This window comes from Choristoneura fumiferana, chromosome 8, assembly GCF_025370935.1.
Source record: "Choristoneura fumiferana chromosome 8, NRCan_CFum_1, whole genome shotgun sequence".
Taxonomy (NCBI): domain Eukaryota; kingdom Metazoa; phylum Arthropoda; class Insecta; order Lepidoptera; family Tortricidae; genus Choristoneura; species Choristoneura fumiferana.
Genome location: NC_133479.1, coordinates 7516498 through 7542747, shown reverse-complemented (window position 1 = coordinate 7542747; position 26250 = coordinate 7516498). Strand labels below are relative to the sequence as shown.

Below are 26250 nucleotides of genomic sequence, written 5' to 3'. Positions count from 1 at the left end.
CTCACGATGTTTTCCTTCACCGCAAAGCTCGTGCAAAATTTCACACACATGAATTTCGAAAAACTCAGAGGTGCGAGCCGGGGTTTGAACCCACGACCCTCTGTTTGAGAGGCGATAGGTCAAAATTTCGAATATTATTATTTTTTATTTATTTGTGTGATAGATCATTAAAGAAGTGTTCGAAATTAATTTAATTTAGGGCGGTCGCTCTCGATCAATTTTTTTTTGTTAAGAAAATTTGACTTAGTGATTTATGTCATAAAAATCAGTAGTCCGTGAACTTTTTTTAGTCATTTTACATCTGCAGTACCTACTTAGTAGAATTATATAGCCGAAAACAACTCAAAAATATGTACCTTAGGATAAAAAAAAATTTTTTTAGTTATTTTGCTACGGAACCACTGGGTTTTTTATTTTAATATTTTGTATGTTATGTGTACTAGTTGTGATGTGAGTAAAATATTTAAAAAAAAAGTCAAAATAGCTCAAGGGCAGATGTTGTTCCCTTATCCAGCTACGGCCTTTTACATATCGACAGTCGAAATTTCAAATATCGTAAGGGAAATTTTACAAGGAACTACACTAAACATAGCATTGAAATCAGCATATTAAATAAAATAAATAAATAAATATCACGGGACAATTCACACCAATTGACCTAGTCCCAAAGTAAGCTTAGCAAAGCTTGTGTTATGGGTACTAAGCAACGGATAAATATAATTATATAGATAGATACATACTATTTAGTATAAGTTTTTTAAATAGTAAGTAGATTAGATAGTACTTAGTTGTATTTTTTTTTTAAATAAAATGTAATACTTAAATACTAATAAACGATACATACTTAAATACATATTAAACACCCAAGACCCCGAGAACAAACATTCGTATTTTTCATACAAATATCTGCCCCGACACGGGAATCGAACCCGGGACCTCAAGCTTCGTAGTCAGGTTCTCTAACCACTAGGCCATCTGGTCGTCTAAATATGTCTATGGTCGTCTATATTTTTTTTATACTTAAGATTTAAATATTGCTTCAAATAAAGAAGTTAGGAGAAGCTTATCGTAACTTCCCAAAGTATGTTTTTTTACTCCTTGTCAGCTACAAACTCGGAAAACACGCGTTAACTTTTCTATTTCTCTTGCTAGCTCGGCGATAATCGGCGTGGTCAATTAAGTTTCATACCAGTTTTGATGGCGTTCGTTAAGTGTGGGCTAGGCAAGGTTGGCTAGTATCGTTCACGGTTAGTTAGCAGTGTGGTGCGCCGGCGCAGCTCGCAGGCAGCAAGGCCGCGGCGCGCACGTGTAGGAGTGACGTCATACACGCACGCACCGCCGCCGCGTTCAAGTTCAATGCTGTCTTTTAATTTATTGTGCTACCTAGTGTTAACGTCGGACTATGTAAACTGGGAGGCTACTACGAAATTCTAAAATCGAAGTTCGTATCGTAGTACCGTCCCTCTCACTCTTGTATTAAGTAATATTAGCGTCAGCGGGACGGCAAGATATGAAGTTCGAATTTTGCACTTACTTACCTGTTCGTAGCCTTTAGTGGCTTCTATCTGTAGTACTACATAAATGCGAGTAAAGACTGACTGACTGACAACGCACAGCCTAAATATGTACCTACATTGACCGACCATTTCGTATTTTTTTTATATTTCTGTCTTTGTTGTAATTGTTTGTGGTTGTCACGAATAAGTGTTTTATTTATTTCTTTAAACTACTCAGGCTAGAGAATTGTTTGGCACACATATCTTGAGTATCAAAATTCAAAATAGAGGTCCAACTAAGAAGGTATGTTTTGAAATTTCTGCGGGATTAGAAATTTGTAATTTATTCTTCTATGGGAGTGAAGCCGCGAGTAATAGCTCATTTTGAAAATAAGGCTGAGTTTGATATGTTTTTAATGTGATAACTTCACAATGTAAATTTAAAACTTCATAAGCGGACAATACACTGTACATAAATACGTCACCGAAAAGTATTGGCATAGCAACCATGTAGGATATTGCTTAGAGTCGTTTTCGCTTATTTATTATTATTAGATCTGATGGATTACTGTTACAGGTAGCTATTAGGTAATTAAATTAGTTAAGAGGTTAGGTTTGGCCGGTTACATATTAGTGATGCTTGTTTAGTTGTAGCCACCTAGGTACACGTCTATCAGTCTTACCTATACATCTATTATTATTGTTTCTTTAAAAAAATATGGCTCTGTCCATCGGAGGACAATTTTGCCAGTGTCTAGTAGTTTTTGCCGTTGTAGGGTAAAAAAATTCTAGAAAACGAAATATGAGAGGTAATGGTGGATGAACGATGACCCATCTATTATTTGTGACCAAATAAGTGGTCTATCAATTTTTAAACAACAGTTACCTATAGGCTAATATAATAATAATAATATTTTTATAATTTTCATTTTAATTTAGTTATTTTAACTTAGGTTAGTTCTTTATATGTATTTTTAAATAGGTATTATCGTCAATTGAAAAATGTTTTACTTTCTTAGAAAAGTCACGTTTGAAAATTCACATACAAAATCGGAATCATATGGAGGCAATCTAGAACCGCATGACGTATCCACATAACTATACAGACGTTTGAGATCGTTCGTCTCTCAACAGCCGTCTCGTTCCATGAAACATTCGTTTTGAAAACAGGCGCTCGCGCGGCCCATTGACAAAGGTTCTTTGAAGCGCGTGCGCAACTGTCAACAGTCGCGATCGCGACCGGCCGCGCCGCCCATTGTGACGTCATCCCGACCACATCCGCGTTACCCGCTCTCACTTCCAAATATTTATTATTTACGCTTTCAATTCGATACACAATGTTGCTGCTTGTTGCGCGCGTACCTACTGGTTAAACTATAAATTAGGTAGGTACTTATAACTAATGTAATACGTAGTTACTCTCTATTAATCCTATAACGGCTCAAAGTCCTTTAAAGAGCAAACGAGAGGACTATGTTCGGAGTTTCTCTTCAAGATTGAATCTGAAATGAGGAAATCCGCAATAGAGCCGAAATAAGTGACATTACTCGAAGAATTGCCAGCAGACGGGGCGCATCGTTCAAAGAAGTCATGGTTCTTAGGGCCACTAAATACTCCGGAATGGTGGCCACGTATCGAAAGACCCCCCCCCCCCACAAAATTGGACTGAAAACCTGGTAAGTGTAAGTCTGACGTACTTGTATCCAGCAATGGACATCTTTCGGCTGGTGAAGATGATAAATTAAAACCGGCCAAGAGCATGTCGGACACGCCCAAAATAGGGTTCCGTAGCCATTACGAAAAAATTAAGTAATATTTTCTAAGGATTTCGTATTTTATACGGAATCTTCCAAGTTTAGGTATATTTTATACCTTAGGCTGTTATTTACTCTGAAACTACTTCTAATTCTCAAGCAAACTTAGCCGTTATAGTTTTCCTTGAAAGTTTGATATACTTACTACCATCCTGAATTTTTTCAAATTTTTCCACCCACCGGTTTAGATTTTAGAGGAGGGGGGAGACGCTCGATTTTAATGAAAATTTGCACTTTAAAGTTGAATATTTCGCAAACAAATCACTGCATCGAAAAATCGTGTTAGCAAACCCCTAATGGACCTATCCAACGATACCCCACACTATAGGGTTGGATGAGAAAAAAACACCCCCACTCTACGTCTATGGGAGGTACCCTAAAAAAAATTTTTTTAGATTTTTTTAGTGTACCATTTTGTCGGCATAGTTTACATAAATATCCGTGCAAAATTACAGCTTTCTAGCATTGATAGTCCCTGAGCAAAGCCGCGGACGAAAGGACAGACAGACAGACAGAGATGTCGAAACTATAAGGGTTCCGTTTTTGCCATTTTGGCTCCGGAACACTAAAAATGCCACGAATCTTTTTATGAACATTTTAATAAAAATTACATAATAGTTACACGAGTACATGCATAAATCTTATAACAAATATGTATCACGTGTTAACTCACACAAATATAGTCTAGTCTGAGGCTGGTATCGATTCTCAGTTCGCTCGACGCCGAGGTTATAAATACATTAACCTAGAGATAAATATTATTCGGCTAATTTAATATCGCCAAAATGTATGCGGCGTAAACACTGATAAACAGGGCGGTAGTTTATCACTCGCTGTATTTTACCTATTTAAGGTAGGCGTCCACTTATCCGCATCGTACGCTTCGGACGTATCGGATTTGTTGCTTTGTATAGAAATGTGCGATGCTTACGATGCGGACAGGTGGACGCACTTATATGAGTTTCTATACAAAGAATACTACGATCCGTTGCGTGCGATGCGTCCGATGCGTACGATACCGACAAGTGGACGTTTACCTTTAGAAGCTATGCGTATACCTACCCACGCACAAATATGTCGCATGCACTCGCAGTTCCACTTTACACGGGTCATCTGATACAGCGACAGCAGCTGTTTACCGCTGGCTATCTTATCGTAACATAATAATTTATATATGTAGATATGCAGTGTATCGCGTCGCGCGGCATCTTTAAAATATTTAAATAAAATATTAAAGGATATTTAAGAAATATTAGGTACATTACACATAAAATCTTTCAAAAAAAATGGTCCAGTAACTAAAAAACCGTTTGATTGCATAGAAGTGTCATGCATGTAAATGATGGGTCCACGGAAAAAACATGCCTAGTCACCTTTTTAGGGTTCCGGAGCCAAAATGGCAAAAACGGAACCCTTATAGTTTCGCCATGTCTGTCTCTATGTCTGTCTGTCTGTCCGTCCGCGGCTTTGCTCAGGGACTATCAATGCTAGAAAGCTGTAATTTTGCACGGATATATATGTAAACTATGCCAACAAAATGGTACAATAAAAAATTAAAAAAATATTTTTTTTAGGGTACCTCCCATAGTCGTAAAGTGGGGGTGTTTTTTTTTTCTCATCCAACCCTATTGTGTGGGATATCGTTGGATAGGTCTTTTAAAACGATTAGGGGTTTGCTCAGACGATTTTCGAAAGTGAAAATTTTCAATAAAATTTAGCGCCCCTCCCCCCCCCCCTGTAAAATCTAAACCGGTAGGTGGAAAAATTTGCAAAAATTCAGGATGGTAGTAAGTATATCAAACTTTCAAGGAAAACTATAACGGCTAAGTTTGCTTGAGAATTATTAGTAGTTTAAGAGTAAATAGCAGCCTAAGGTATAAAATATACCTAAACTTGGAATATTCCGTACAAAATCATTAGAAAACTATTCCGTGGACCCTTCAAATATCTTCACATGATAAACCGTCTTTTTTCTTCATAAAACTATTTATTTTTCAATAACATATTTAATCATTTTACCTAGCATAGTTACCAAAACTTATCATTCCAATAATGTCACATAGAGACGGCAAAGTTGTGTACAAAACAACGTCGGCACGTTGTTAATTTTAACCAAACTATCAACATAAAATACGATAACGCTGTTTTCAACGGCGGGATTCGTTCGTTGCAGGTCTAGCGAAAACATTGGAACGTGACGCTTTATCACCAAATCATCACGCCTCGGCTATGTTTCACATTCATCACACCAAAGAAGGAACAAGATAATTCAAGCCAGTGAAGGATCACCTATACTATGATAACAGTTCTGATCTAATGTTTTGCAGTTGAATATTCTGTATAGTAACAAGTAAACACCCACGTATCGCAATAATGCTTTCAATATTATCATACCTGCTGCTACATACATACCGCAGTGCCCGTAAGGGCCTTATTACACTTACGATTTTCGGGCGAGCTGAAAGGAAGGCGAGCACGCAGCAAGTTAGCTGTGTATAGCCGCCCTATTATTATTGGACAAGAGTCTACAATGACTACAATACGCGTTTTTGGCGCTATACGCACCGACTCGCTGCGCGCTCGCAGCGACTTCGTTGCACGCTCGCAGCGATATCCCTGTGCGCTCGCAGCGAACTCCGCCCTCGCTTTCAACTCGCCCACAAACCGCTAGTGTGATAAGGCCCTAAGGCTGCTATCAACGACTGCGGTTGGCCAGTACGACTTATCGGTGGCTGCTTAGCATACAATCGGTGGTAATTCCTTCGGTTAGTTAGTCACGCCACTATCTCGCTTAGTATTCTAGAGACGACTATTTGCCTACGCGTGTTGATGGTTGGGTGGAATCTGAATGATGCAGTAACTGTTCACACGAGGTCGTCTGATATGTTTGGAAATACAAGGTGGGACAACAAAGACTAGGAGCGGTAAAAAACTCTGTTGTGTTTGTTGTAGCTGCAGTAATATTGTACAGTAGGGTTAGTATTGGAAAGATTTAAGTATACTTAAAAGTCAAAAAAATATCCGAATATCCGGAGTAAGTACCTATTTATGTTCAGCAGGTGATTGGGTTAGTTTGACATAACACTCCTGTAAATGTTTCCGTTTTTTTTTTCACTATTATTGAAAAATGTGTCTATACTTTATCGATGTTCAGTGTTACCGCTGCAAAGGCGTGATCACATTGTGAATCGAAAATTTAGATGAAAAATCTTTACAGCTATATAGAGTCTTTCAGATTAATTTTAAAATATTTTCTTTTTATAATTTCGAAGAACCCATGCCAGAGTGAAGATTTTATAGGGTGTTCTAACACATTGTTATACTTTGTACAAACAGGAGACAGTGATCAAAAGTTAATGTGAGTGCCGCATGGCTGGCAATCCACGAGCAGTGTTGGCAGGTCGTGTGACTATTGGCCGGCATTCACTAGCGGATTGATTGATCGAGCTCTATTATTGGCAGCAGCTCACAAACGCACACAAAGGATTCTTTGAAAAATTGGCTCCGAAGGTTCCGTTACCGGGAAAGGCAAAGAATATAAAGTCAACAAGCCATGTTGATGTTGGAACTTGGATTCAGACAAATTCAGACTAGCAAGAGGCCGTATTGTCTAACGCGATGACGTTCGTGACTGCATCCACCATCTCTTTCTACCGTCGACCCGTCGACCTCCACCGTGTGATAGACAGAAGTGGTAAAAACGATTGTGATTCCAAATGTGTAAGACAATAAGGTCTCCGTATTCTGCGACGGCCTCTATCTCCTAACAGCGCGCGGCACGCAGTCTAACCTTTCGTGTCTACAAACCAACGCAAAAGCTTTTGTGAATTAATTACAAGTAGATCATCCATGTTACTGGTTGAAGGTTAAAGATATTTGCTATTCGGAATAAGATAAGTATTGATTTTGGGTAAACGTAACACGTTTTAATGATAGCGAGCGGAGAAGCCGCTCTTGCCTGGGGCCGCCGAATATGTCCGCATGCTCTCACCATTGACGTCAGAGACTAATTACACAGGTTCCGTTCCTCCTTGGACTTTGATTTGTCAGCCATGATTACCCATCATGATCTGTTATATTCGTATGGTTCACTAGCTTACATACAGTCTACTTGCTTACTTTTGTAACTCACAAAGATAATGGTGGAATGTTTTGTCTATTCCATTTAGGTGTCTCTTAGAACTTGTCTAAGTTTAGATGGAGCGCGAAACCAGCCGGCTGTGAACAGGGCAAGCCTTTCACGGTTCAATCTCTCCATTTGAAACATTATTAGAAGGTTCAATGGGAATTTAATTTTGATAGCGCGTAACTGGCCACCCGGTAGTTCACGCTTCGTTTCTCCCATCTTCTACGTTGCTTTGAATAACTTTAGCCTGTTTAGACCCGCTTATAGCGACTTTACTGTATTATAATAATAATATCTCTCACAGCCGGTAAAGATTCAAACGTGCATTTCTATTTAGCAAGTTAGTTTACTTATAAACGGGCAGTCAAATGTAAAATGCAAACAGATGGCTTTTGTAGCAGAAAATTTAATGAGGAAACCGCACCAAACAGGAAAAAAAACGTGGGCAGGCTTCTAGGTATGACACAGGTAGGAATAGAGGTTTTAGGTATCATTGGGTTCCTTCACTGCGGTTAATGATAGAGCAGCGGTCGGCGGCGCGACGCGTTCCAGGAATAGCATATCTGGGTCGGTTATTAAAAAAGTTTACATGAAAATGTCACAGGAAGACAACTACTTAAAAACTTTTTTGATAAAAGCTGATGTGGCATTTAGTCAAAATATCTAACACTGCCTACCAGAAATAGAGTCATATCAGAAATTTTAGGCACGCTTGTTGTGTCAGACATTGTTGCTGGTCAATGTAACTACAGGCGACCCCCCAAAATGTAATGGTATTACTGGTTTTTACTCGCTATATACTTACCGAAAAAATGAAGACTTGCTACCAAGTGTCTTGTGGCGCTTTCTTCTTGACAATGATGGTCTTTCCAAATACGCTGGTGGGAAAAAAGTGACATGTAAAAAGCTCTTTTTTTTTATTCGACTGGATGGAAAAAGAGCAAGTGGGTCTCCTGATGGTAAGAGATCACCACCGCCCATAGACGCCTGCAACACCATGGGTATTGCAGATGCGTTGCCAACCTAGATGCCTAAGATGGGATACTCAAGTGCCAGTAATTTCACCGGCTGTCTTACTCTCCACGCCGAAATACAACAGTGCAAGCACACTTTGCAGCATACTTGAAAAAAAATGTTTGTTTTTCTTTAAATTTGAAGATATAATCACCGCTTTACTACACTCATGTCGCATGGTGCTGTCACAGATCGTTTCATAGATATCCGTACATTTTTAAAAGTTACGATTACTATAATAATATGTTGCTAATAACATAGGTACTCGTAATTGCTGTGTTCAAAAATAGACCTTCGAATTCATTCGATTTTTTCACAAGATAACAAAAAACATCATCAGGCTTACGTTAATATTATAAAATAACGGCGGAGGTTCCCTACCCAAATAATTTAATGACAAATGTCATTAACCGATCTTTTATTATCAACTCGCTTAGTATCGTTGCAAAAAATATTAAGCACAACAGTTAATTGAACCTTTTACTGCCTGCGTTGCAGGTTATTTTGATTGTAAAATTATTTAAATAGCCAATATTGTTTATTTCTTTAAAACTTGAGAAAAGTTATCCACGTGCAAGCATTACTCATTGGGCAACATCTGACTAGACATAACAATATAATGAATACTACAATATTGCAGTGCAGCACTACAAGTATCAAGTCCAAAGGTAAACTAGATTGAAACCAAATTAGCTAATTGTCAGTCACCGGTCATTGAACTACCTAATCAAATGCAATTTGAATGTATTTTAAAGCATTCTGATAGTCTACATTACAAATTAACTGTAAAATATTTCAACCTATCAAATTTTACACACATGTTAAAATTACTACTGCATTAACAGACGTAAATGACATGTAGAGGTAATCTCGTCCCATTTAAAAATTGTAAAGAAAATACACGATTAATCTGAGTGTGGCAGTTTGGACGTTAAAATCATGTGCTCTATACATATAGCGGGTATTCATGGGTGGAGAATGGTTCCCCTTGTTTACGCATATTTTTTTATGTCATAATTATAGCTCCTATTCTGCCTAGTTAAGGCGCTTCGCACCTTGACAAAATACTAACCTAACTTAACCTATAGTTGTGCAATCACGTTACCTGGGTTTTCTTTATTGCGGGAGGCTCCGCCACCCCCGTCCCCCTTTACTGTTTCGCCTATCGAAGTATCAAATATTCTTTTTTTTCAAAAGCCTTCGTAGGATTGTTTATTTTTTACATGCGGGCTCTGCCCCCCCCCCCCCCCCGTCCCCCTTCTTTATGCCCGTGCCTCTTTTACTGGTGGCTGTTCGTTCCACTACAAATACAATTCTAACCTTAATAACCTATTTTTCTAGTCATCAATAGTAATTAGGTAATTTATTTTCGGACACAGATATGGACAAGATTTCGGCCTATCAAAACTCGGCTAATTGACATATATGCTAAACAAGATTATGCATAATAAAATTCGGCCATGTTAATATTATGCTAAAATAAATTCGTGTAAACCATTATTCGGCTTATACAGAATTATGCCGAACTAAATATCGGCAAGTTTAAGATTCGGCGTAAATAAGTTATGCGAAACCTGTTATGCGTAATCAGTTTCGGACTTTAAAAAGTATGCCAAATAGAAGTCACCCGTGGAGAATTGATGTTAAGTAAGATGCAAGCGATTATCCAGACGAGTGGTAGGTATACTTGTTGCGACAGTGCTGGCGCCAGTCGGTACTTCGGTAGGTAACTACATCAGCGGCGTGGGCGATGTTTGCAGCGCCATCCGTATTGCTTTCTGCTTCAGTCATAAATTATGGATACCTGTGTTAACATAACACATTATCATAGCATCTTTATGTATTCCCTGGTTTCCACTTCGACGCTTCCTAGTCTTCATCTAGATATAGTTGAGGAACGAAATTTTAGGTAATACACCATGTCGAAAGTACAGATACGGAACGCGAAGGTTTTCCTAATATTCCTTAAGTACCTAATTAATCTCCTTCTTTATAAAGGTATAAGGTACAAACTTAGGTGTAGCAAAATGTGTTTTGTGCGTATTTTTCTTGGTGCTCTCGTTAAAACGTTTTGCTTATAATAATTCAGTTGTTTGTTCTCTGAGCTCTCGTATCAACTTATTAAATTTACTATTACACGTACATGACGAGGTACAATAATAATGAGAAATATACATATGCGGTGCGGTGCACCTGATTTATGAATAATTCCTAAAAATTAAATACTTTACGCCGTTTATTTACTTGTGCTCCCGGGTCGTTAATTTTGCAAAAAGCCTAGAGGCCAACCATGACAAAAATTACATTTGCCAGTTTAAATTTCAATCATTGATTTGATGACTTTACATAGTCCGATGTTTAATTAAAGTGCCTCATCGTTGTGATGTCGTCTTCAATCAAAATTTCCGGTAAAAAATCTATGCAGCCCAACTACCCGATAAAATGTTCTGAATTAATTTTATAACACGAGTATATTTTAAAAACTTGATTAGTTCCAAAACTAGGAGTCTTTTACCATCAAGGACTCGACTCAACGTCCTTTAGCTCAACAGTTCTAGTACTTTTGTTAATAAAAAAATTATCACACGCCGTATTCCTAAAAATGTGTTCTACATAAAAAACTCTGTATTCCTAGTAGGTAGTTTTCTTGCCAATTCAAATATCAGACAAAGACATTGAGTTCTAAGCGTATCGGTGGCCTTGTTTGGAGATGTTAGTAGTCCTGATTAAAATACAAGATTGTCCTTTAGTGCAGGCACGTAGGCGGGGCAGCTTGCCTCGACGCTTGTTGCGTGATCCACTCAATAAAACTGCTGTTAAACCTCGAATTGTCCATTTAACCGAATGTACCGACTCTTTGTATGTCCGCTTTGAGCTCTAAGTCTAGCAATTTACTTTACTATCCAGATATTGAGTTTCCTGTAATAGCAGTTGCAAAAGTAAGTAATGACCATGTAGGTATTTACGTTGGAACTATTTCTATATCAAGATATTGCGACAAGTTTACACCTACCAAATATGGAAGTTGTTTTATTAGGGTAAGGCCGCGAATTTTAACCAATGTGACATAGAAGTAACATAAAAAAAATACGTGGCGTTACCATAAAACGTAACGTATTTTTTTATAAAGTCTAGATCAAACTGGTAAAAATTCCCATTAGATAACGTATGTATGAAAAAAAATACATGTCATATAATAAAGTGAAGTTTTTAGTTTTACTAGAACTTTCTGACGATACTGATCTTAAACCTGTCCTATATGAGATCTATAGAGCTAAACATGAGAATGTGGAAGTAGAAGTACCTCTAGTTGACGAACATCTTTCCAAAGTGTATCTTTACATGCCTCTCTAACACTGACAATAAGGTGCACATTTAAAAGCATAACGAATTTGGATGTGGTTTTTTTTTATTCGACTGGATGGCAAACGATCAAATGAGTAAGAGATCACCACCGCCCATAAAAATCTGCAACGCCAGGGGTATTGCAGACGCGTTGCCAACCTAGAGGCCTATGATGGGATACCTCACGTGCCAGTAATTTCACCGGCTGTCTTACTCACCACGCCGAAACACAACAGTGCAAGCACTGCTGCTTCACGGCAGGATTAGCGAGGAAGATGGTGGTAGCAATCCGGGCGGACCTTGCACAAGGTCCTACCACCTAGTTGTGAGCATGCTTGTGACTTCGACTGTACAAGCTATTAAATACCTCAAAGAAATGGCCAAAACCCTAAATCACAGGTTTTACCAATTTAGGAAGTAGTATCTTAGTTAAGTGAACAATGTAAAAAGATGTTTTTGGAAATAAATTATTATGATTATTAAGTTTAGGTAACAAATGAACTAATGAATCTCTCCGTTTGTCTCTCACTTTAAATACGCTATGCATGTAGCAGGACGTGAACACAGAACTCGCCACAATTCTCTTGTGCCGATCCCTGCACCTACAGATTAAAATTTATTTAACTTCAAAATATCCATTTAACTAACTTACTGTGCGTGCAGTCATTGGAAACCTAATAATAAACTGGTGTAAGTTAGAATTTTTCTGTGTGAACTTCCCTTTACCACATTTTTTCGTTACGTTATGTACAAAATACGTAGCATTTTGTAAAAATGTAACGTAATCGTAACGAAAGTGTAACGTATTTTATACAAAAAATCGTTTATCATGGTGAATAACGACATTTTGAACATAATAACATATGCCACTTACATGGAAAAGATTACCCTATCGTATGAAAAAACAACCAGTTAAAAATAATCACTACTTACCCTTAAAATCGAACAAGCACTTTCGACGTTTTTTCGAAAAAAAACCGCCGCGTCACTTTTGATGGCTGTTTGTCAACAAACTGATGAGATTTATTTATCTCATAGATGTTGCCCTATTAGAGTATTAGTTGCCAGTGTACAAAAACAAATTTCTACCGAAATTGGCGTTAAAGGTAGCTTAATTAAGCGTCACCTAAGTATTCGTAACGAAAACGTGGTTTTTTGGCACGTGAAAAGAAATAAATGTAAAACATGAAAAATATTTGATTATCATGATTCCGCAATCGGTAGGACTATCGTTATATCATAAAATTTTGTTTAAAACAAAATCATGATCATGAGAAGTTAAATAGCATGAAAATAATAAGGTATTAAGTACTCATGGTCAAAAAAAATAGTCAATTTTCGTTACGTTTTGGACGGTAATATATTTTTATAATTTTTTTAAAAGGGTTTAAATCAATTATCTCATTTGCGACCTTGAGAGTTTATATCGTGTCATATAATAAAAAAAAAATTAAACCTCTAGGTGTTATCAGTTTTTTTTTATCAGCGTTCCAAATTTGAAACGTCCAAATTGGTCAAAATTCGCGGCCTTACCCATTAAGATCCGTGACAGTATGTAAACCTTGTCAAAAAAACTAAGTGTAGGCGTATCGGTGGTACGAGCACTTGTTAATTCGGTGATAGTGCCTTATAATCTCACGCTGAGCTCACAATGGTGAAATGCAAGCAATTAAATCGCTGCCAACCGGATGGCAAGCATCAAAACTGACAGCTGCCATCGATTTTGTAGCTTGCATTTCCTCATAATGAGATCTGTGTAAAATAATAAGACGTAAATTACCAAGTATCACTGGTATGCTAAGGTTTACCTTACCTTTTGAATTTTTCCCATCTCTCTATAAGCTATCATAGCAAGTGTCATTTGGACTGTTTGGGTGTTCCGATAAAGATATACTATCGAACAATTTCATTCCTGATCCACCGTAGAACGTTCTCACAGCAAGATTCATAATAAATTATCTTGTCATGCAATACGATGTCACTTTACCTTTTTATCTGTGAAAAGGTTCCACGTGGGTCATGCACGATACAGTTGATTCGAGAGCACATAAATTAAAAACAGCTCAATTTTTAGCAGGGAATGAGAGTTTTAAACAACGTGTTCAAGATCAACGACAGCATAGTTTTGTAAAAGGAACTTGCGTACCCACTGTCCTTAACACAGTGCCGGTGCCTTAACCAATCAAAATGCAACTTTGATCGTATTGAAATTAGCTACGAGGCAATTAACGCGTCAGTTGCTTTTTTACCGCAAACAAGTAAGCTAAGTAATGTTGTGGAAACTTTACGTAACGGCTGTCGCGTGATTGTACGGGCGTTCATTCAGCGTCGACCGCACGACTCGCTCCACATACGTACAGCTAGAGGGTGATTTTGTATACGTATAGCAACGGAATGTATACAGCGAAATGTATAGGTAAGGAACGTTCACCGTATGCAGCCTTTATGGGCACTCTTTCGCGAGGGCACTTAGGCGAATTGTATGGATATAGGTTGGTTATTTTTATTTTAGGTTAGTTTTTAATAATTTATTGAATCAATTACTTTGCTTACCCGCGACCTTATGATAGCTACGTTTATGCAAGAAAAGTGAGTTTATGCAGTTCCTTCACCTCAACACTGTAAAAACACACACAAATCACACAAACCCATCTATCACCAACACCAAAGTACACTGACGAATTTTGGCTTAAACTTAAAAGTTAAATTTAAAACTCGTGGAGACCAATTACATGTCATCCTGTATATTCCATTGTACGACTACTTAGTACCCTAGTCGACATTCGCTTCGGCTAATCTCCCCAAATGTAGCTTGAATTTATGGAAATGTCCCTAAAGGGAATCCGTATCGCACGTCTTTACACAGATTACCAGGTAATTGTCAGCTTAAGCGTCTAAGCTACTCTTAAAGATATGCGTCAAGAGTCATACATACAACGTCCTTCCGCAGCTTGAATATATTTGATCCTATAAGCCATGCACCATGCAACAGCGCCTAGATTCAACTCGTGAGAGAAAAGTGATGGCCATTGTGGAGAAGCAGTAGAGTGGTACGCATAGAAAACAGCTGAATTGCGATCGGCTATAGAATCTTATGTGTATTTACGTTGTCTGTACGTTTATTGTCGCTTGTGTTGAACTGCGGCGACAGCTGTGGGAACAGGTGCGCTCATATCACGCGGCGTAGCGATTCGCTGTCGCTACTCGCTAATTAATTTAACTAGGTAGATACTAATGTAAATGTGCTCAGAGCCAGCTCCGACACTATAATCATGGACGTGTAGCGACCGCAATGGTAGCTAATAGCTACATCGATGACATTGTCAGCGCTTAAAGTAAGTAAATGGATTAATACCAAACGAAACATACAGGTTATAAGTACAGGGAATAGTATTAAAGTCTTACACAAGCAAACTCATTCACCGATTGAAACATAAAATGAATGTTACGTTATTGATACTTGCTTCGTCTTTGCTGTTTATTATCACGCTATTGCGCTATCTGTCATTGAATCCGACGTAACGAGTTAACGCCAATGCCTTTCCTTTTAATTGCTGTTCCACGTCTTTCCGGTTTCTTTTTATAGTGCTCCTTGTATGCATACAACTGTATGCATATCGTATAATAAAGTACTATTTTATACGTTTAACGCTTGTCCGTTGGAAACAGGTGGGTAGTAGCACTTAAACTGCTGATTGGAGCACGATCGCTCCGTGTATTGTTCTGATTGCGTTACGTAGTGTAAACAAGGATGGCCATTCGCAACATGGAACTGATACAACACTCAGCAATACAAACACAAAATCGTCTGTCTCACCCGCGCCGGATTCGAGTGTCCATTAACTGAACTTCCCGTTTTCACCCTTACTCGGCGCCACGCTCGCTTTCACCGCTTGAGCCTTTCGATGCAGGACCATTCACAGTCGTATCAATTTGCTATCTATTCGAGTGTAATTTACAATCGATTGTACGCGATACTGCTTTTACAACGTTAAGGCCCTAATATTGGCAATAAACCAAATACTAACGGGAGTGGCGTTGATGCAAAATAATGCATTGAAACTCAAATACTGCGCCTTACGGTCGGAAATCGTTTTAAAAATAACTATATGATGATTAATAAAAAAAATAAGCTTTTCGCCGATTGTAGATATTCTTGTTACGAATTTATGAAACCATATTCAATTTACATGTGTAGTACCGCATGTTGGTTAGTAATACATAATTCGAATTTAGTATTTTCGAAACTAATAAATAAAAAAACCCGGCCAAGAGCGTGTCGGACACGCCCGAAATAGGGTTCCGTAGCCATTACGAAAAAAATAAGTAATGTTTTTCTAAGGATTTCGTATTTTGTACGGAATATTCCAAGTTTAGGTATATTTTATACCTTAGGCTGCTATTTACTCTTAAACTAATAATTCTCAAGAAAACTTAACCGTTATAGTTTTCCTTGTAAGTTTGATATACTTACTACCATCCTGAATTTTTTCAAATTTTTCCGTCGCCGGTTTAGATTTTAGAGGGGCTCGCTCGATTTTAATGAAAATTTGCACTTTAAAGTAGAATATTTTGCAAAGACATCACTGAATATAAAAATCGTTTTAGCAATCCCTTAATGGTTTTAAAAGACCTATCCAACGATACCCCACACTATAAGATTGGATGAGAAAAAAAAATCACCCCCACTTTACGTCTATGGGAGGTACTCAAAAAAATATTTTGGAATTTTTTATTGTACCATTTTGTCGGCATAGTTTACATATGTATTCGTGCAAAATTACAGCATTCTAGCATTGATAGTCCCTGAGCAAAGCCGCAGATAGACAGACAGACAGACAGACAGACATGGCGAAACTATAAGGGTTCCGTTTTTGCCTTTTTGGCTACGGGACCCTAATAACTATTTATCAAGCCAAAATCGAATAATCGCGTTTTGTACGAAGTACAAATGCACGAAGAAACATATTACCTTCCTTCGAAAATATCAGAATCTTCCAGTAGGTATATTTCGTGCATAAAATCTTAAATTGATTTTTTTCGATATATTGCCTTACGAGTAAGTTACCTATGTTTACTTAGTTGTGTTAGATGCAATGGGAGTGGGCACGAGAGACGATAGCTATTTAGTAGCAACCGTCATACTCGTCCTAAAGCTTACATCATCTTCACAAGTAAATATACGCGTAATAGTAACATTTGCTTTTCATGTTTGCCACATATTTTAGCAGCTGATTCATAATAAAATTATGCAAAGAACAAAGAGTACGAGTCTCTTACTATAGTCATTGTGCAACTCTAGGAACGCGGGCAGAAGATAAAATACCTTTGGTGAAATCATCTAAGTAAAGATCCGATAGTAAAACGCAAATCATGCTGTTTCATGAGAGACTTAGAAGGGTTGTTTGAATTGAACAGGTTTAGGTTTGGAGGATGAACGAGTGCTATTAGTGGAGTGACTGCGCGCGGTCGGCCGCTCGGAAAATATTGGACTAACGGCCGAATAATCTTATCAATATTTAAAAATGCCTGCAGGGTTCGGATCTATAAGTGACTTCGTAAAAATATTTTTAGCAGACTAAAAATTTAAACAAAATCATAATTTCTAAGCTCTATTATAATTTTCAGAGGCTATAATTAACTCCGCCTTTACACGCGAGGGGATGCCAGTTAGAGGACTTATCCCTTCTCGACAAAAAAAATTAAAGCGAAATGTTCTCGTTAATGATTATGAAAGTTTGTCTGTGGGAGCTTTGGGGCTAGCCGGGCGGGGGGTGGGGTGTGTGGGAGGTGGGGGTAGGTAAGACGGCGGCGTGAATGGCGGCGCAAGGTCACGGGCGCCGGAAGTAGGTTACGGGCGGCGCCCTATCGACCGCCGCCCGCCGCCCGGCGCTCCGCGCGACACGCGTTCCACCATTATATTATCATAACCAGCACAATGCGACCAACGTCTGCGCTATATTGTACCAGTGTAACAATTTGGTACTTCATTTACGAAAACAATTGTTTTATGTAAGCGTACAAAACAAACGCCGAAGCTGAATACAAATGATTGTAGCGAAAACAACATTCAAGTACGTAAACTGCCATTAAGAGCGCTAAGATTAAGAGGCTTTCACGGCATAAAGGACTGCTTCATCAATGGCATTAAGATTAATTGGTATTAGCTTCCTTGTCGATAAAACCGATCTTTTCCGTGCGACCTTTATGGGGCAGAGCCATGGTTACAATGAACAATTCAACAACTGCTAAAGCTTCGTTCAGGTAGTGCATATGAAATTTAATAAGGAAAATGTTATCAATACTTACCAAAAAATCACTTGGTGTGACTCTATTTATCTACCTTCCTGCTTAGACTCTGTAGTTTATCAACAATCTTGGTTTCGTTTAGTCGTTGCCAATTGAATTTTGAGTCTATATAGACATATCTGTCCACGACGTCAAAATTGTGACTAGTCTTTTTGACATCAATACGGTATTTGACAACTCCTGATTTTGCCATATCTTAGTATTATTATGAAAATATAGATAAACAGATAGTGTTTAGCGAAGAGAAAATTTAAATCGGTTGAAAATTGGATTTATAGTGATTTTTTGAAAAAATCTATATACCTGTCTCTTTCTCAAACGCTTTTCTCTATGCAGCAAGTATGGCGGTACTGGCGTGTGACGTCACAAGCCAGTATCTCTTTCTCTGTCTAATCTTGAATTTCAAACCTTGATAACTTTGTTATTTGTAAAGGTAGCTTAAAAATTGTTTTTCTATTCGATAACAGGCATTGTGTAGTTTTAATTTATAAAACATATACAAAATAGTCAAATACCGTATTGCAACGGTTTAGTTGGACATAATGGCAGCCAAGACTGCCGTTAACCATAACCATCGATAAAATACAGGATAGGGTTGAAGAAACTCTATCCTTTTTCGGGCATGCTTTAGGTTGAATTTTAACCAGAGATGTGCCGGAATGTATTTTTCGTGAACCAATAGGAGCGCTTCATTTACCTAGCCCCGCTCCGCTCAGCTGTTCCCACCAGAGCGGTGCTGTGCGAGGATAGGTTAATGAAGCGTTTCTTTTGGTTCATGAAAAACACATTCCTCGGAACACATCATCGCACATCACTGGTGGAAAAGCAGCCTTAAGGGTAGTTTCCCTGCCGGCCGTGCGGCCGCGTTAGGTATTTGTTTGGGATATTGCTGTCTTTATCGCTCGTGACATAAGCGCTCGCAGCCGTCCCCCCCCCATGCCTTCCGCAACGACGTCCGTAATTTATATCGAGATAGCTGTAGGCTTTTCAAGATTTGGGCGGTCGAATTTTGGGTTTCGTTGTCCTCATATTATACGAAATGTATAGCACAGAAATCAATGATATTTTAAAATCAAGATATTCATTATATTTTCTATGCCTGTGGTTTTTTCGATTTTTGTAAAAATGCTTTATTAGTTTTTTTTATTTAACTGGTGCGCAAACGAGCAAGTGGGTCTCCTGATGGTAAGAGATCACCACTGCCCAGTCTGTAATTCTCGTGCAAAGTTGATATCTTTTTTGTCGACTTTTGAGAAAAATCTGAAAAACCACAGGCATAGATAATTTCGTCTAGTCCATACTTACAAAATTTCATCTAATTCTGTTGCCTAGTTTTCAAATGAGACCGGGACTACATTTGTATGGAGAATGGAACGAAGATACTTCTCCTAGGGGTGTGCTTGAAAGCGCACCAGAACAACAGAGACGTGCATTATCGACGTAGGTACCTAATGACATCGAAGAAACTCTTAAAATATTTAGATGACATTCATTCATTGTCACATTACAAAGGGTAGACACTAGGAGTAGGTAGACACGTGGCAAGACGTGGATTCAACCAATGCGATTGGTCGGCCGCACATGTTCGCTCGACACCGCTCCTTTAAAGCGCACTCTTACTATTACTAGGTGGGTTGAATTTTGTTCTTACTGCGTAACGCAATAGTAAAGTAAATGTATCGACATTTGAGAACAAATAAAACCAACTCACTCACTCACGATATTAATTTGTTTGCACCGCTCTTGAGACACAAACTGGTTTAAAAAACAATTGAGAATAAGTATTTCTACAAATGGTTGAGGGTTGGATTAGTTTGGCTCAACACCTCTACTAAAGGTTTCTCATAGGAATTTTCGATTCTAGATGTAGTCATGCCTTTGACGCCGTGAACTTTAAACGTCGACCAAACGTACTTAAAACATTCTTAAACTTCAAATGAAAAAAACCTGAAAAGCTTTTAGATGTGAATGAAACAATATGTATTAATTGCAAAACACCATGTAGAATAGAAACGGTGCAAGATATATTTGACCAACACTTAGCGACGTTACGCTTGAATGGAAAGGCGACTGGACTGCGCCCGCGCCGTGGTGATGTAATTTGTTTTCGCGAGCTGGGAATTTGGCCGTCATTCATTGCGGCGTTTTTGCCAACGGCCGGCGAACCCGCGGCCTTGCTGCTGTGTTACGCCGCGACCGAATGCTATGAAAGAGGTTGTTATATTAATAATGGCGGTCGACGGCGCTTTTTGTACATATTAACAAGTATCAATTTACTATTACTTTATGCCACCCGCATCTTTCTTCTTTTTACCCGACTGCCCAAAGGAGGGTTATGTTTTTCGAGCGTATGTATGTATGTATGTATGTATGTATGTATGTATGTATGTATGTATGTGGGTATGTATGTCCATTTCTTTGGTCCTCGCTGCAGCCTAAACGGCTAGACGGATTTTAACATATGAGGTATCATTGGATTCGTCATAACTGTCATAGTGACATAGGCTATATAAAATTTCAATATGGCGTATGCGAAAAAAAAATATGGCGGAGGAATGAAAAAAAAATTTGTATTGTAACAATATGGGTATCAAATGAAAGCTAATAATTAGCCCATTCTAAATATATATGGGTTATAATACTTTTAATCTACTATTTTCACAGAAATATCAAAGAAGTATAAAATAAAAAAACATTAAATTTAAAAAATCAAAAAACCCGACTGCCTTAAAAACTAAAAGGAAGAAAATAAGTCTAGTGGTCTAGAACTCTGTCAAGAAGCTCATTTAAAGTTCAACAGTCGGGACCCATTCAAATCGTAACCAGCTCAAAAAATCTTAGTAATGGGTCCCGACTGTTGAACCTTAAATGAGCTTCTTGACAGAGTTCTAGACCACAAGACTTATTTTCTTCCTTTTAGTTTTTAAGGCTGTCGGGTTTTTTTATGTTTATATCCTACCCATTGCACTTGGTGCAAAATCTGTGTATTAGATTCTCACACAAAAAGTAGAAAATGGATAAAAAAGTGAAAAGCTTAAAAGCAGGGCTTTACAACATGCGACATCTACATTCGAGTCCAATTTACACTAATTAACCGGTTTTAAAGCACCTGATTTACTTTACTAATAAATTTGTAACATCAAATAGGTATATTTTGATGTTACCAATTTAAGATTTAAGTAACCTAGGGGTAAATTTCCGCGTAGAAATAAACAGGAAAACAAATTTACTTACAAGATTCCGGTTTATTTTAAGGTTTTCCGGGAAAGGAACTGAAAATACTCCATCCACCCCGGTAAACTCGCAAACTAGCTCATCGGCTTGAATTTTTAACGAGTTAGTCACGAGCGTCATCTCTGTGTGAGTCATATTTGCACACAATGAAGACGCGAGCGACGAAATCTTACCTCCATGCTGCCTTCCAATTTGGTAAAAAACAATTTAAAAGTTAGTTCAGGTTCCTGAGCGCCTAACTTGTATAATAATAATGCCAATGGCTCGAGATCCCGATGACTAAGCTCACGTGTAAGCAATTTGCAAATTCATTTGATTATTATATTGCCTCTATTATTTATTTACCGAATTAAACATTGCAAAATAATCCTTGACTGATCGATTTTTTTCTAGGTTTTCTATAAATACTTACTTACAATGATGAAGGTCGCTAGTTTCGTGAGCTGTCTAGAAAGTATACAGTTGAGTAATATTACTATGGCACAATAAGTACGAGGAGCTGACCTGGTACGAATTCACTTTATATTTAGTGTTTGTCACATCAAACAGCTAGGGCATTGCGGATTATTTGCCTTTCCATGACACTAAGGAAAACCACAGTCAAAAATATACCATGTGGATTTCGTAGGTAATAAAAAAGAGGGTATTTTCGACGTTACATCGGTCTCACAACTTATCATGAAGGGTTACCTAAGGTAAGTTTTGAGCTATCGTTACGTAAACTAAGTAGGCTCAGCGGGATGATAGCATCAGCAGTTAAGGTCAGCTGGGGGAATAGCACGCCAGGCATTTCTGCTGACAGAGCCTTCATCTCTTTCTAACCAGTTGGCATGTGCGTAAGAGACAGTTGCTTTATGTCTGCGATAAACGCTAGTGTGCTAGTGGTGCTAGGGCCTCCGGGAGTCGTCGTAAAACCTAAAAAGCCTAGCTAAAGTTTGGTTGGAGCGCGCTCGAAAGCCCCACACTGCGAATTTACTTTTGTTATTTTTTTAGCGAAACTTGTTTATGCGAAAACTCTCGTTATATAAGACCACATTAGCATACGTTTCGACGTATACGTTACGATGAAAATGGAATATTTAATGTAAAATATATTATTTACTTACTGTTTGAAGATTAGTGATGTGTTATTTTTAACCCCCGACGCAAAAAGAGGGTGTGTTATAATATTGGCCGCTATGTGTGTCTGTCTGTGGCACCGTAGCTCTTAAACGGGTGGACCGATTTGAATGCGGTTTTTTCATTTGAAAGCAGGTTTTCTAGCGCTAGTTCTTAGACATGTTTTATCAAAATAGGCTAGGAAACCATTAGGGGTTTGCTAAGACGATTTTTCGATTCAGTGATATGTTTGCGAAATATTCACCTTTAAAGTGAAAATTTTTAATAAAATCGAGCGTCCCCCCCCCCTCTAAAATCTAACCCGGTGGGTGGAGAAATTTGAAAAAATCAGGATGGTAGTAAGTATATCAAACTTTCAAGGAAAATTAGAACGGCTAAGTTTGCTTGAGAATTATTAGTAGATAGTAAATAGCAGCCTAAGGTATAAAATATACCTAAATTTGGAAGATTCCGTATAAAATACGAAATCCTTAGAAAAATATTACTTAATTTTTTCGTAATAGCTACGGAACCCTATTTTGGGCGAGTCCGACATGCTCTTGGCCGGTTTTTGTTGCTTAGGTAATTTAGCATTAAGTTAGTACCTAGTCAACTAGGACCGTTAGTACTAGAAAGCTGTAATTTGTCACGAATATACATAATATCAGTCACGCCGACAAAGTGGTAACAAAGAAGCTAAAAAATTTTTTTAGGGTAGTAGTAGTACCTCCTATACCTATACGTAAAGTGGGGATGACTTTTTTTCACTCTCGCCCTATGTTGTGGAGTATCGTTGGGTTGGTATTTGAAAATGAATAGGTGTTTGCGAAGTCCATTTTTTGATAAAGTGAATATTTTCGGAGATATTCACTCCGAAAGTTCAAAAAAAAGTGCCCACCCCCCAACCTCTAACTTTTTAACCGCGCGTCGAAAAAATATGAAAACGGAAGTTAAGCTTAATAAACTTTCTAGGAAAAATTTTTAACTTAATCAGTTGAGCAGTTTTTAAGTTTTTGTAAATTCAACTATAATAGTTACTTAGTACCTGTCTAACTAAAAAAGTCATATTTTTAGTCCGCCGAAAGTCTATTGTGACGGTCGGGAACCACGGAACCCTACACTGAGCATGGCCCGATATGCTCTTGGCTGGTTTTTTATATTATAAAAAAACGGTATATTCCGCTACACTTCTAAAATGAGAAGCGTTAGAGCGTAAAGAGGCTACAATCTTTATTTTCACACCTCTCCTACAGAAAAGTAACTTTTCCTCCCTGACGAGAGGGAGCAAAGTGCAACTTTTCTGTTCAAGGCTTTTTCTAAGTGTTTTATTGCAAATGCCATTTTTTGAACTTGAAAAGTGTATAGCCACGCCATAATGCGTTTTTCTTTAATAACATTTAAGTAGGTAGATTTTTTTTTCAAGTTTCTTAATGCTCTGAGCCACTTGGGAGCTCAAACACTTGAATCCCTCATTACGCTCAAGATTCTACTTTAGAATCCCTCGCTACGCTCAGGATTCTATTGTATCCTTCGCTACAGATTCAATGTACGCTCGCCGCACCATTTTGCTCCCTTGTTAATTTTTCTACGGCTAAAAGGAAACACGGCGAGGGCATGTCATATATGTACACAATCTTATAGAGGTAGGACACGCATTGTAAATAAACAATCGACACTCGTTCAGGAGCGGGAGGCGTAGTATTTGCGCAGGTGCATCCATCTTTGTTCTCCGAATTATCGCCGTCGTGCGGGAATGCGAGTCGAGAACCCTTGATTGTGTTAATAAAACCCTTAGGCTCAACCTGTCAGCGGTCAACGCTAATGTGTAATGTTAATGTACAATCGAACCACTGAATCGTAACCCAATTTGAAACTTTTTCGGAGAAAAAGTCAGTTACATCGCATTACTTGTCAAGGGAATCCATTGTGACACTTTACTGTGAGAACGTTCTACGGTGGGTCAGGAATCAAATAATTCGACTGCATCATCGCGTACCTTGATTGTTGAGCCGCTCGGCCCTATTCATAATTTAGCCGGGTTATACATATTGTAATAAACCGGAACAGCATTACCCGGCCAAATTACGAACATAGGCAAGTGGCTCAACAATCCCGGTTCGCGACTGTACATAATATAAACATTTGTTTTCCACAGTTGATTTAAATGGGAAGCTTGGGGAACGTGGTATTTTTGTGTTGATATAGACGAGTTTTTCGGTAGCGGTGCTTTTTTGCTTGATCGTCAATTCGATTTACAGTGTAAAACATTTTATAATAATATACCTAACTCAAAAGTGATAGTTTAAAATATTTGAAAGTTTTTCATTGTGCGACAGATCAAAAACCATTAAGATAACTCGAGTTATTATAAGGGTATTTTTTTAAATGCAATCCTTTGTTTAACTATGTATGTATCTACCTACCTTACCTAATTTAAATTATTTAACTCCACTGAATTCTATAGCTCTACTTTAACACCGATTTATTATGTCGGTAAACCCCAGAATAATTAGGTAGGTAGCTATCTCGCTTGCTAGAAGGAACAAAAGCGTAAGACGAAAATGATTCCATCTCGTCGAGTCGCTGCGTGCATGCACACTGAATTAAACTTTTACATGAATAAATCTATTTATAACGTTGACGTTGCCCGCTCTACATTCTTATCTCGTGTATACTATACTACACAACTCAAGGATCTAACAGATGTTGAGTGTAGTATACATACACGTTTACATAAATAAACGTTTAATACTAATAATAGGGATCTTGAAGGCTATGATAAGTGCCACTTGTTATAGTTTTGTTACATTGTTTTTATTGGGTGCAAATAGAATGATTTATTTCTTGTTTTAATATGTAATTGAAGCTTTTACCAGTTGATGAGCATTCAAACAGCTAGAAGACTTATGGGCAAACAAGTAAAGCGAATTAGATTGCGAAATATGTACATCTATAATTATTTAAATACTCACTTGCTTGCTCACGTGCTTTGTAGCAGCAATTGCCAAAACCATGGTGCTGAGTGTAAGCACCACTAGTGGGCTTAACTGTAGGATATTACGATATTACTTTTAATTGCCCGCGTGAGTTTTGTGAACTACCCACACTTTACCTTGTGTCTACAAAAATATTCGAGTAAAACAACTGCATCAGAAGCATCGTGTAACATTAGCCAATAGGTCTTACTTTTTTTCGAGCAAAGCATCATCTCATCTGCATGCATGCATAGGACTCGCGGCTAACAAGACTTAAGAAAAAATCTATAAATAATTTAGTTATAAGTGAGTGCTGACTCATGTGTCGTTTATCTTGGTTGCAGGTCGTCCGATGATCTCGGCGAGGCTCCCCGGCGAGGCGCTGGCGCAGCTGGGTCCGCTGGGCCCACTGGGTCTGTTCCCGCCGCCGCCGCCGCCCGGCATGACGCCCGAGTTCCTGGCGCCGCCGCCGCGGCCCTATCCGCGGTACGCGCCGCGCCGCCCGCGCGACATGCCCGCGCCGCCAGCGCCCCAATCCCCCTCGTTCCCCCCCGTGCCGAGTTACGCGCCTTTCCTTCACCATCCGTCATACGCGTCGTATTTATACCGGACGCGGGTGCCGCCGTCCCCGAACTACCCGCTGCATCGGCCCACGTCGGGCTTCGTGCCGCCGGCGCCGGCGGCGTCGCATTCGCCGCCCGTGTCTGCGCCGGCGCCTCTGCCTCCTCATAGAGATGTAAGTATTTATCCATTTAAAATATGTTAATAGGTTTAAAAGAGCTGTGGTAATTTATCTAATCACCTCTCAAGCCGAAGATTAAAGGTTAGGATTGGCTTCG

General features: G+C 38.5%; 1 protein-coding gene across 1 annotated transcript in view; it reads left to right on the top strand.

Annotated features, from left to right (window-relative positions):
- Atx-1 (Ataxin 1) overlaps positions 1-26250 on the top strand; it is a 91408-nt gene that overhangs the window by 58081 nt on the left and 7077 nt on the right. The window contains exon 2 of the mRNA XM_074090928.1: positions 25756-26147. Within this exon, the coding sequence (XP_073947029.1) occupies positions 25764-26147 (384 nt within the window). The 5' untranslated portion in view covers positions 25756-25763. The remainder of the gene's footprint in view (positions 1-25755; positions 26148-26250) is intronic.